This window comes from Sinocyclocheilus grahami, unplaced genomic scaffold, assembly GCF_001515645.1.
Source record: "Sinocyclocheilus grahami isolate Dianchi unplaced genomic scaffold, SAMN03320097.WGS_v1.1 scaffold414.1, whole genome shotgun sequence".
Taxonomy (NCBI): domain Eukaryota; kingdom Metazoa; phylum Chordata; class Actinopteri; order Cypriniformes; family Cyprinidae; genus Sinocyclocheilus; species Sinocyclocheilus grahami.
The window spans coordinates 85,387-98,097 of NW_015505593.1; the positions used below are offsets into that span (position 1 = coordinate 85,387).

The 12,711-nt window shown below is 36.0% G+C and overlaps 1 protein-coding gene across 2 annotated transcripts in view; it reads left to right on the forward strand.

The window, feature by feature from the left end:
* Positions 1–5,145: 5,145 nt before the first annotated feature.
* Positions 5,146–12,711, forward strand: part of sugt1 (SGT1 homolog, MIS12 kinetochore complex assembly cochaperone) — an 83,456-nt gene continuing 75,890 nt past the window's right edge. The window contains exons 1-2 of one of the 2 annotated variants that reach the window (XM_016232590.1): positions 5,146–5,268; positions 5,371–5,419. In XM_016232590.1, coding sequence (XP_016088076.1) covers positions 5,255–5,268; positions 5,371–5,419 — 63 coding nt within the window. In that variant the 5' untranslated portion in view covers positions 5,146–5,254. The remainder of the gene's footprint in view (positions 5,269–5,370; positions 5,420–12,711) is intronic. The other variant, XM_016232591.1, reaches the window with a different exon arrangement.

Genomic DNA, 12,711 nt, shown 5'->3' on the forward strand with positions numbered 1-12,711 from the left:
AGTTCCTGGGCTGGGCTGAGTACGCCCAGAATTCCCTACGACAGCCTTCTACTGGTCTCACTCCCTTCCAGTGCGTGCTCGGGTTCCAGCCTCCACTGTTCCCCTGGTCCGGGGAGCCTTCTGATGTTCCGGCGGTGGATTACTGTTTCCGGGAAAGCGAGAGGGTCTGGGACGCTGCTCACCACCATCTCCAATGGGTATTGCGCAGGCAGAAGACAACCGCGGACCTTCGAAGAACTGAAACACCTACCTATCAACCAGGTCAGAAAGTATGGCTGTCAACTCAGACATCAGACTGCGCCTGCCCTGTAAAAAGCTCAGTCCCAGATTTGTTGGCCCTTTCATCATCCTGGAACAAGTCAACCCGGTCACCTACAAACTCCAACTCCCCTCACAGTACAGAATTCATCCCACATTCCACGTATCACTGCTGAAACCTCAACATGAACCTGTCTCTCTCCCCACAGAGCCTGGCCAGATGGAGGAAGCCCCTCTTCCCTTGATCCTGGATGAAGGATCCATCTACAAAGTGAAGGAAATTCTACGGTCCCGGCGCCGTGGTGGTCAGCTGGAATACCTCGTGGACTGGGAAGCACCTCATTACCAGCCTGCATAAAAGCACACACCTCAGACACCCTCACTGTCTGGTCTCATATACACGTAGAGGACTCAGTGACTTTGCTACTACTTCCCTTTGAACATTTCCTGCATTACTTACCTCCTGTGTTCCTCCTAGTTCCCGAATCGCTGAGGTGTGTGCTCCTCCTGCCTGCATGCAGCTCCTGTAAAGCCAAAGACCCGGATTACCCCACTCATCATATCCTTCGAACTATTCCCTCACCATCACATCTGCTGAACCCTACCCCAGTACTTTCTGTGACCCAATAAACTTATCTTATTTATTTATTTATATATATATATATATATATATATACTAACCTGTTGCGTCAGACCTCTTCTGTTACAATTAGTGACTACAGGTGGAAATATACAGTATATCTGATTATAATGTGATAAAGCATTTTCTGGTTCTTATCAGAGAAGGATTTGGTACACTGTTCCTATCAAATAAACTACAAATAATATGTATATATGATAAACTAAACCAGTAATATCACATTAAAACACCAGTTTATAATTCAGAGATTTAACTTAACTACAGTGCCTTATGGTGAGGTAAGTTAAAATGCTGACTCAATTTACCCCACAACATTTGGCTCACTTTGCCCCATAGCTGCCGTTTTGAAAATAAAATAGCTACTGTATCTTACCAGTTCAGGCTAATATTTAGCTAAATTATTAGCATGGTTTTATATGTTGCTAAATCACCTATATGTATCATAAATATTTTTAGACCTGGATACATTTGCTTTGATGTAACAACCATTACATCTGTTTGTAATGAAACTGTCACAAATTTTACTTTGACAAGCCAAAAACAGTTTTTAAAGTAAATGGGTACCTTCCATTCCCCCCATGTGCTTCTCCTTTTCACAGTCTGGCAGAAATGATGGGTGGTTCCAAAATACATGGTCACATGACAGTAAAAGTGTACTGTTGCCAAGAAATGGGGGTGGGTCAACTTACCCACTGGCTCAACTTATCCCACTCTCCCCTACTTCCATTGAAGATGAGGCAGAAGCAGACTCAGAGAGTGAGGGAGAGCCCATTCTTATAAAAAAACATCTACGATAAAGTCTGAAATTATTACAGAGTGTGTTGTCTTCTCTTTTAATTGTATATTTGTAACAACTGGATCATTTGTATTAACAAGCACCCACACCCCTAGTGCCCCATTTTTTCCAAAATGTCTGTGCAGGGCCCTGGCTAAGCCTGAGGTACATCACGGTCTCCTCCATTATGACATAAAACATAAAAACAAAAATGAGCCATTCTGGCTCCACCTATCCTGACAGGATTGTCCTCTCCTCAGCTCTCCTCTAGTACCGTTGCTATGCGACAAAACGGTAATCGGAAACACCTGGTGGCGGAATTAGGAAATCCTGCGAAGGCAGAGCATCTCACGCACTTCGGAGGGTCCTTCGTGCACTTTGGAGGCCTGGCCTTCGAAGTGTGCACACTTAACTTTGGGACACAGCTATAGTTTCCACACAGAGTCTATTTTTGCTGTGCTGCAAGCACTGAATTAAAGTAACAGTGGATTTTTTTGCGGTAAATATGAAAGTGGATTGACACAAAAATTTAGTAATTACACCCTAATTGCATTTAAAGTCTACTGTGTTTCACAGTCAACACATAGGCTATGGCTTTTTGGCAAGGTTTAAAGGAAAATAGCACTTTTAAATAAACATGGCAATAATAGATGGCACATAGAGGTGGGAAACAAAGTTCTTTATGAACTGCAGGATTGCTTGTAATAAAGATTTCAATGCAAAAGAAAAGGCAGTAGAGCTGAATGTTTATGTAAGAGATAAGTTTTAATTTAGAATGTTTATGATAATGTAAGAAAAGTAGTTTAAATGTTTTGCCACTTGCTTGAGCAACTTAATATATAAATCTAGAAGTAAATGCCAAAGTAAAAAGCATTGAATTGTGTGTTTCTTATATTTATTGTGTTTAAACACGTCTATGAAAGATTGTATTACTGTACTGTGTAAAAAAAGAATCACAATGCTGAAAAAGCATTTTAAGTAACAATGTTGAGATCGTGTTTGTAGTAAACAGCCACGGATCAGTTGCAGACTCCTGTGTGAAAGCACAGTCAGTTCAAGTCAGTTCAAGTACCACACATGGAGTGCATACACGCTGAAAACGGAGTATGTGTGAACCTGGGCTGCGTTCAGCCCCGACATAAACAGTGCAAAACATTTTTTAAACAGAAACGGTGGTGCGTTGAACACCCTTTTCTGATGACGCAAGAGTTGCCACTATGGCTGCTGAGAAGGCCATTCTTTGTGTTCTTTTTGAAGAATTTTCGGAGCCTGATGAAATCGGTATAAATACGTGTTTAATACTGAAAAATATGCTCGATGGTACAGCAATTGCCCTTGACCTCCAGAATAAAAGAGAACATCCCAATCAAATGAAGGGATTTGTGGAAACTGTGGTTCCTAATTATTGTGATCCAACATTTGCCTCGCATTTCAGGATGAAAAGACAAACATTTCAGGTGAAGGATAATCCACTTCTTAGCTCCAATATTATTTTTATTGTGAGCATTAGGCTTATCATTATTGCTGATTGCTGTTGTTGTGCTATGATATTGTAATATTTACCATGATATAATCAGAGAAGTATAGAAACGTTTATGAAAGTATCACTACATAATATAATAGCAAAATATATAAATATGTATAGTATTTTTATGTTACATTAATCAGTATTTAGCACACCTTCCTAAGGAAAGGATATGGACCAGAAGACATTGCAATTACTAAATGATACTGTATTTAGACAGACTTAAAGAAGTTCCAGATCTATACTTGTGCCCTTATTATTTCAGTTATTTTGCCTTTAATGTAAATAAACATCTGCAAACAATATACTTGCTCTTGCGAATTTATTTGGATGTAAATTACATTGTGTGAGCTGCCTCTTTACTACCATGTGGTTTATATACATGTTGCTGCTGATTGGGCTGACATGTTTGACACACCCACCAAACAAGAGAAAACGCATCTCAAACCCCGTTGCGTTGCACACCGTTTCCAGGAAACATGTCGTTCAAACCGGAAACCGTAGCAAAACAGTGCACACCGTTTGAGCCTTGAACATGCCCCTAGACGTTTTTGCTGGATGGAGGTAACCATAGCAACAGTACACTACGCACGCGCTTTCCAATAGCATCAATTTGCGTAAGCATCACAATTTTTGTAACACTTTATTATAGAATTAGATTTACATAATAAAGATAATAGTTTTTACACATTTTAGAAAAAAAAATAAAGAACCTTTAGTTAGCTATAGGCTTTTACGTGACAAATTACAATTTGCATTGCGTGAGATGAATATATATATATATATATTTAAAAAATGTTAAAAAAAAGCCCCCCTCCACCCCTCAAATTAAAAAAAAATCCCCCCTCACAAGAGTCACCTAAGAGAGGAATTCATTTAAAAAAATGAAATTCAGGCCATGAATAAATGTTTAAAAATCTTGATTGGATTGTCACTATTCTACATGATGAAAAGAAGGCTTTAAAAATATCGGTTTCTCTGATCGTATTGGCAGATATTGCTTTCTGTGATTGACCTCAAAAATCCTGATCGGAGCACCCCTAATTTTTATGCTAAATCTTCTTAAGTTTTATATACACAAATGTAAATGGTCAGAAAGGAAGCCCAGTATCTCCCACTTCAAAGTTGACTTGAGAATTTATTTTGAAACTCTTCAAGGTCTTTCAAATCATAAAGCAACCAGAACTATGGATATGCTCAAAGAACTAAACTACTCTTTTCTATTTTGATTATTGATATACCCTCGTCATTTTTTCCTTTTCTTTTTTTTTTTTCTTTCAGAAAATGTGAACACCATGTTTGTAACATTTCGTTATACTTTTAATTGTTAATTATTCAACATGTACAATAAAAAAAAGGAAAAAAAGGCTATGGTAAAGGGCATGACATTTCCCGACCAGGCGCCGAGTGCTGCCAATCTCAACACACACTGGCCCAGCTAACAAACCACAGCACATTTCGTTTTTCAGAAGGCGGCCCTTAATTTGATACAGGAACTATTCGAGCCGTTCATGCCAGACTGGGGAAAGAGGTGTTGTAATAATGTAAAATATGTGAAAAATAATGTGTTTTTCGAAAAACCTAGTATGAGAGCCTGTTCTAGTACACCCCCAAAACAAAATCAAGACTTTGTAAAAGAGCATAATAGATAATATATTTTAGATAATAGAATTCGTGGTGAAAACAGATTTTTTTCTTTGTTTAATTGTTTATTTTTTTTACAATATAGTACAGTTAGTTAATAAATAAATAAACAAAATAAATAAACAAAAAGGCTCTACAGCTAGCCAGGGTCCTCCATGCTTTTTACACCCTCCAATGTTTCACTATACTAACTGTACTATATTGTAAAAAATTTAACAATTAAACAAAGAAAAAAAAAATCTGTTTTCACCACGAATTCTTGTGCGCAGTGTATTTTGTCAGGTCTTTTCCCATAGTTCTTCATTCCGGAAGTAGCGCGGGATTGACAGGCCTACATGTTTACTTCCTTTAGCGTTACTCTTTCCTTCAGAACTTTCTAGAGCTTCAGAGGGAAAGTACGGAGAGCGGACCCATGGCAACCAGCGGGTGGGTAATTTAAGGCCTCTTTAATAAAAAGCGTTCTTTTTTTGTATATATTTATGTATGTATATGTGTATGTATGTATGTTTATATATAATTTCATTGCAGGCGTTTCTCTGACAGTTTCATAGACGAGGATCCACAGAGAGCCCTTGAGGTAGGTGTTTACTTTTATTACCTTCTATTTACTTCTATTTTTTCCTCTTATCGCAGTTTACACATACGATTTCAAACATGTTTACCTGACGTGTTTAGAACTCAAACGTGATCTCTCGCGGTGGGCAGCTCTAAGCTTTATGATTAAACGGGCTATTCTGCTGTTTATTTTTTAATTGTTGATATAACGTTACAGTGCTGTACTTAGGCTTGAACGACATTTTAAATAATAATTTAAATTGTAGTACATTACATCCATTATACAGATAATACATATAGTTCTTACGAAATTAGGATCTGTCTGTGTGACGTTTACTATCTACATATTAGAATCACTGATCTATATAAGTTACTTTTATAGTTAGAATGTGTTGATTTATTATTATTATTATTTTATTAAAAAAATAAATAAATAGAGTGTTGTGAATTGTATTATGAGGAAATGTTTCTGTGGACACGTTTAACTTAGTCCAGATTGATAATAACTATAATGCTGTAATGCTATTTCTTGTTATAGTTATTGATACACACTAGCAGTCAAAAGCTCCGTACAATAAGCTAGACTGTAAAGAGATTCATAGATGTCTATATGTAGATGTGTGTGTGTGTGTGTGTGTGTGTGTGTGTGTGTATATATATATATATATATATAAATAAATAAATAAAAGTTAAAAAAGTTTGGGATCTGTAAAATTTTTAATGCTTCTTATGTTCATGAAGGCTGCACTTATTTGATCAAAAATACAGAAAAAAACTAATATTGTGGAATATACATTTTCTTTTATTCCGCAAGGATGTGTTAAATTGCTAAAAAGTGATAGTAAAGACTTAAATTGTTAGAAAATATCCTTAAACTCTTAAACTCAGTTTGATAAAATTATTATTATTTTTTTTTAATTTAAGGCTTTAAAAGTCTTAAATATCTTAAATAGTTTAACAAAAGTCTTAATTATCATTTTAAGAGGTCGTAAATTTGGGAATGGAAAAACAGGAATCGCGATATGGCTGAAATCAATCACTTAATTCCGTGAATTTATGCCAAGTGTCTGCATATGATCTACTGTAGATTAATTATGACAATGGCTATGGTTTTTATTCTGTAATATGTTGTAGATGGTTATAAAAGTCTGGCCACACCAACACAAATGTTCAACATGAAAATTTGATTAGTGGTTGACTGATATTGTTTTTTTGACAACCGATGCGGATATCTTGGAAAGCAGGGTGGCCGATATAAAGTCGATATAATTTTATTTAATATTTAAGAAATTTGAAATAATTTGAAAATGGATAAAAAAATAAATGTGTAAAATAAACATGCTTATACTTTAAATGACAAAGTATTTTTCACAAATAACAGATATTTAATAAAAATATAATTAAAAGAAGTAAACACTGTAACCAACAGGGCACTCAGTATTCTGGGAAGTTTGTGTGCATTGGGAATCACATTTTTTCAAATAAAGCCAAGGTAACACTCATTTTACATACAGCACACAGTGAAAATTACATGAATATGATATTGGGCAAAAGCATTAAGTGCAGCATAATTTGAAATAACGAGTTTAAAGTTTGTCGATTGCGCATCTCAATGAAGATGAACTGTCCTCCTGTCTGTATTCAGTTCGCACGGACCGACCGTCATGCAGAGTACACTTGATCGTGCAGGATACAAATGCACACTTCATAAGATCTCACAGCTGGATTCGACTAAGTTTGCAAGGTTTTTGAAATTAGATGTTCATCAGTCATTCAAAGATTTGTTTGTTTTAAATGATGTAAATGCGTATTTGCTGAATGCTGACAGCAAACGAGAAAGTATTATAATGTTTGCCTTTCTATTACTAACAATATAAAAGCAATCGTTATAATACTTTTTTTGTATACATTTTAATTCATTTGTTTAACAGTTCTATCTGATTATTAGACAGACTTCTGTCCGTGGACAGAATGGTTAACGACGACAGCGAACAAGAGAGAGAATGTGAGCACTGTGTGTTCAGGCACTGCCGTTCTCTGCGCTGTCAAAATAAAAGTCTTTCCACAAACGCAGTGGCCAAACAGAAAAACTTATCGGCCGATGCCGATATTTGAAAAATGCCAAATATCAGCCGATATATCGGTCAACCAATAAATTCGATATGATTTTCGCATTTGATTTGTCTGTTTAGACCAATGTGTAAAAAAAAAAAAAAAAGGAATGAAAAATGCAGTATAGGAGTGTAAGAAAATATTGACACACTTGAGAATTGTGATGTTATGTTTGACTATCGATTCTCAAACACTATGTCTGTGTTTTATTTGTTCGCATCCAGGATTGATGGCAGTGGCTTACTTTTTGGTTTAAACCTAGGGCTGGGCGATATGGCCAAAAAAATTATCACGATAATTTTTTTCATATCAGTCGATATAGATAATTATCACGATAAGTGTCAAATCTTTATTTCTTTCAAGTTCAAAGCCAGATTTTTGCTCCAAAGTGAAAGTTGTAGAAACCAGACCATTAATTTTCCTTGACAAGATAAATATCTAAATAGAAAACTTAATTTCTGCATCTTCTAATGCGTGATATTGTTTCAAATCAAGAAACAGGTTTGGGTTGCCTGGTAATATTAATAATAATATCACTTTTTGTCCCTTAGAAATGCACATTTGATAGTAGCTTGAGTTAGGATGAGGTACATTTTGTTCATTATCAAAATCAGTAACATCTGTAAAAATTGTAACAACCCCAATTTTATATGGTTACATTTATTCTGACCTTTATTTATTTTTTTTTCTTTTCAATTAAGCATTGGTCTCCTATAGTAGCATACATTTAAATCATGATATACAGTTAAAACCACACATATAGCACCTCAATACCATGGTAAAAATATAACTATATGATTTTAGGTAGCCTATTTGTATGAAAAACAGTAGTCTAATAATATTCAGTATAAATGCACACATGCTATAGCTTAATTACATACTACAATTATATACCATTACTCCTTTAATAAAATTCAGTGTGAATATCCCAAATTTCTGCCACAATACCATGGTGCAGTGAGTGTAACTACAGTAAATCCATGCTAAATGATGGTGATTTGTAGATTGAATAGCCTTCTGACTCGTTGCACACAGTGTTTCTCCTGTTTGGCTTTAAACTAGTTTAAATCATCGAGTCATTCGTGTTCATCACTGAATTCAAGCGCTTCACACTGGATCTCACAACGCTGCTTAATGCTTGCGTGACCGAGTAAACGCATCTGCTCTATGCTGCGCAGCAGTTTGAACTTTGATCCGAGCAGATAAACGGTCTGTGTGGTGCGATTCAAATGAGCTTTGTTCCGCTTTTGGCGCATAAACATTATATCGCACATTTATCGAACTCTTCATATCGTTTTATCGAGAAAATCGTTATCGTTATCGAATTATCGCCCAGCCCTATTTAAACCCCTACTTGCTAGATCAGGGCTCAATGATGCTTTGAGGGATAGACTTGGAGTCTTTACAGTGGCATACACTGAATACGTTTACATGCACCCTCATAATGGGACTTTGGCAATATTTTGATTAAACTTTACCTCATGTAAATGCAATACTTTAATCAAAATAATGTGATTAAGCTCGTAATCGTAGCAAGCATAATCTTATAAAAATATGCGATGACGATTTTAATAGCAATAAACAGGTATGTAAATACCTTAATTGCATTATTACAACCAGAGCCGCATTAACCATTGGGCTAGGCAGGGTCGAAGCCCCGGGGTCCGAGCAAGGAGGGGGCCTGTGTAGCGTCTGGACCAATCCAACACACTATATATTCTCTTTTTATATGACAAATACTCTGTAACCTCAGTTAACAAGCCATATGAGGACCCATGGACCCTTCCCCCCGGAATGCGTAACACCCCAGGAAGTCGAACAGGCTTCTTTGTTGCATGGCAACCAACGCTGATATCACTGGGTTTATTGGCCAAAAGTATGTAAAGCAGGGAAAATCCCTGCTTGTCCCAAGGAAAAGCAGAGTAGAAATGACTGTGTTCTAGTTAATTCATAGAAAAACCGTTATTTGAATGAACACACATATTTCTTCAGGCCATTGAGTATATTATTGTCATTGTGTATTTTGTCTTTGATATTCTTAGACTATTTTAGTATGCTTGTGAGGGGACCCATTCCTGATCATCCCTTTTCACTATATGTAATCTTACCTTGTTTAGTATCTATGAATTCGCCTTCTTATGATCGAAACAAGCATGTATATTATATGGTGGTACATAGGCAATATATATTAGGGCCCTGAGAATCGTTAATAATTTCGATTTAAGTCCATTTGCAAATTACCATGCTTAGAGAACAAAGGGTCGTAAACCCTCCAGCAATTGCCACCTCCCGCTCGGAAATTCCATTTTGCTCATTGGACAAGCCCATCTTGAAAGGCGGAGATCTTCTCCGACCTTAAAGGCCCGGCTCCAGGGACCCGCCCCAGTCGGTGATTCAGTCAGAAGCAAAGATGATGTGAGAAAAACGCTTCAGGATACCAAAGCATCTGTGCCAGGCCTTTCTTCGGCCTAGTCCTTTCCATTCATCAAGTAACACTGACTCAAACTGGTTCTTCTCATCGACCCGAATTCAGCAAAGATCTACGGGAAGCTTTAAGATTTGCATCAGGAATCTCTTTCAGACCGCCGAGACTCGCTAAGTATCAAACTTAGTCTTATTAATTGATACATTAAGTATCAGTTACACCTTTTTACAAAGGTGTGTTTGAACTCAGAATCTGACGTATCCCTGAAGGCTTTGATCTGTTGAATATACATGCAAAGTGTTCCATAAAATCCATTCTTTATGCCTCTTTCTATGCTGAGTTAAACTTTAACCCTTTCCTATACCAACTGTATGTGTGCGTGTGTGTGTGTATGTGTATGTTAGACCGGCTTAATGTGTTTATGTAGTATGTTAGACTAGTTTAAGTGTTTATGTAGTTAATAAAACCTTACTTGTATCACACTTGACGTGTTCATTGTTTACTCATAACCGGAGTCAATAATCATGCAGATTTACGTTACAAACTTATAGAATTGTGCAGTAAGAAGGTTATTTCCTTTAACCAGGAAATTAACGTTCTTAGAATTGACAAGACGGTTGACCCTGAGTGGTCAGCTAAATATCTACAGTGGATCTAAAATATGAATAGTTAATTATAACTAGTTATGGTTAATTATTCATATTTTCCATGAGCTGATTTGCTACACCTGTGATTGGCTGTGGAGAAGATTGACGAACATCGGTAGCGTCGATCGCCAAAGCCCCACCACGACCCTCACTTTTTAGCGCTATTATTTAGTGGAGTTTTTCCGTAAAGTCCATGCATTACCATTAGAGATTAAAACTCTATAGGCCTATATTCGCTTATGGGTTGAGAAATTCATTTTGCGAGTTATGATGTAAGCTTGTCATTTAAACGCATTTTAAGCGTTGTGGTTTTAAAACTGTTTTTAATTGAACTGTTCAGGGACATTAAGCAGTGGGACAGAATTCATTCATTGGCAAATGCACGCTTTAAGACGGTTTTTGATATGCGCGGAGCGCACTTGCTCGTTCAGCGCCTAACTAAACTAAAGAGTTATTTTGCACGCCTTGTGTTTAAATGTTCGAATACACATAGTTATGTGTCAAAATGCCTCCTCGTCAACACAGTCATTTGTGTCTTAAATTTAATATTAATAGTTAAAGATAAAGCATGTGCACTAGCTGGCTATTATGAGATCCTGGCATTATATGATGAGATTTTAAAGGGATATAGTTCACCCAAAAAATTTATTTTTAATTTTTTTTTTAAACATTTACTCAGTTTTAAGTTGTTCTGAACCTGTATGAATTTCTTTGTTCTTCTCAATGTAAAATAAGATATTTTGAAGAATATTCGTAACCACCAGAAAGTTTCTGGTCCCTGTTGACTCCAATAGTGTTCTTTTCTCCATACTATGGAAGTCATGGGGGTTCAGACACTGTTTGGTTACCAGTATTGTTCCAAATATATACATTTGCATTCAACAGCAGAAGGAAACTCATAAAGGTTTAGAACAACAACAAAATAACTTAAATTTTTGGGTGAACTATTCCTCCAAAGCAGCCTAATATAGCTCCTGTTGCCATTTGTGTCAATAATGTAAATTAAACATTAGAAATAAAATCACTCACTGTCCTTGACCGAATCGCTTTTGTAAAATAATGTATATTGAATTTATACAGTGAAGACTATTCTGTCTATTTGTAGTCTATTTATTTTATACAATATAATATTTCTTATTCGGTGCTTTGTGTTTTTAGGTCAATTTCTTTGTTCTATCGTAATTCATGACTGTTTACTTGTCTTCAGTAAGTTTGTTTTAATGTAGGCTAGTATTTTTATTTTTTATTTTGTGATATTGGAATTGGTAACAAATTATGAAATTGCAGTGCATCAAATATTTTGATTGGATGAAAATCCTATTTTGAGCTATATAATGTATATCATTATTGTGATGGGGGCCCTGCAGTAAGTCATAGCCCTGGGGCCCAGTGAGGTTTTAATGCGACCGTGATTACAACTCTGACCAAAGTGTGCCTGTGCTTGGTGTGCTCCAATGTGTATTTGTGTGCTTGCGCTGAGGAGAGCTTCAAAGGTTTCTATTTATGTGTTTTTGTAGTATTGAGCAATGTAAATATAATATAACGAATGGGACACTATTCCATTCGTGTGTCCAAAAATTTGACTGGTACTATATATAGAATACAGTATATACATAAACGGAATATACACAAACTGGTGACAGAGATATAAAGGGCATTTAACAATTTAACAAACTTTACTATCCAAAATGAGTCTGACATCAGTGCACTGAACAGTGAAGTTGAAGTTTATTCAACTTTAATTCAATTCAATTCCATTCAACTTTATTCCTTTGAAGTTTTTCACTTCGGAACATTCATTCACGGATTTGCGCTACTGTCTTCACACACAGACGAAACTTACTAGAGAAGTGTGACATAATATTGGGGAGTGCGATGCACAAAGTAAGGGGGTTTGGTTGTAACGCATGTGGTTTGAATATTTATTTTACCATAGTAAAATTACAATTCTGGCTTAAGTAAAAAATTTTTATATCAGTTTTTATTATTCATTTAAAATTAGACAAATCTGCTATTATTTTAATCTCCAATCTGTTATTTATCAGTTCAGATAGTTTTTTTTTTTTAATGCTTTGATTACTAGCAGAAGACACTAACCAGTTTTAAATTCCAGTTGCGCAGATGGGGCAC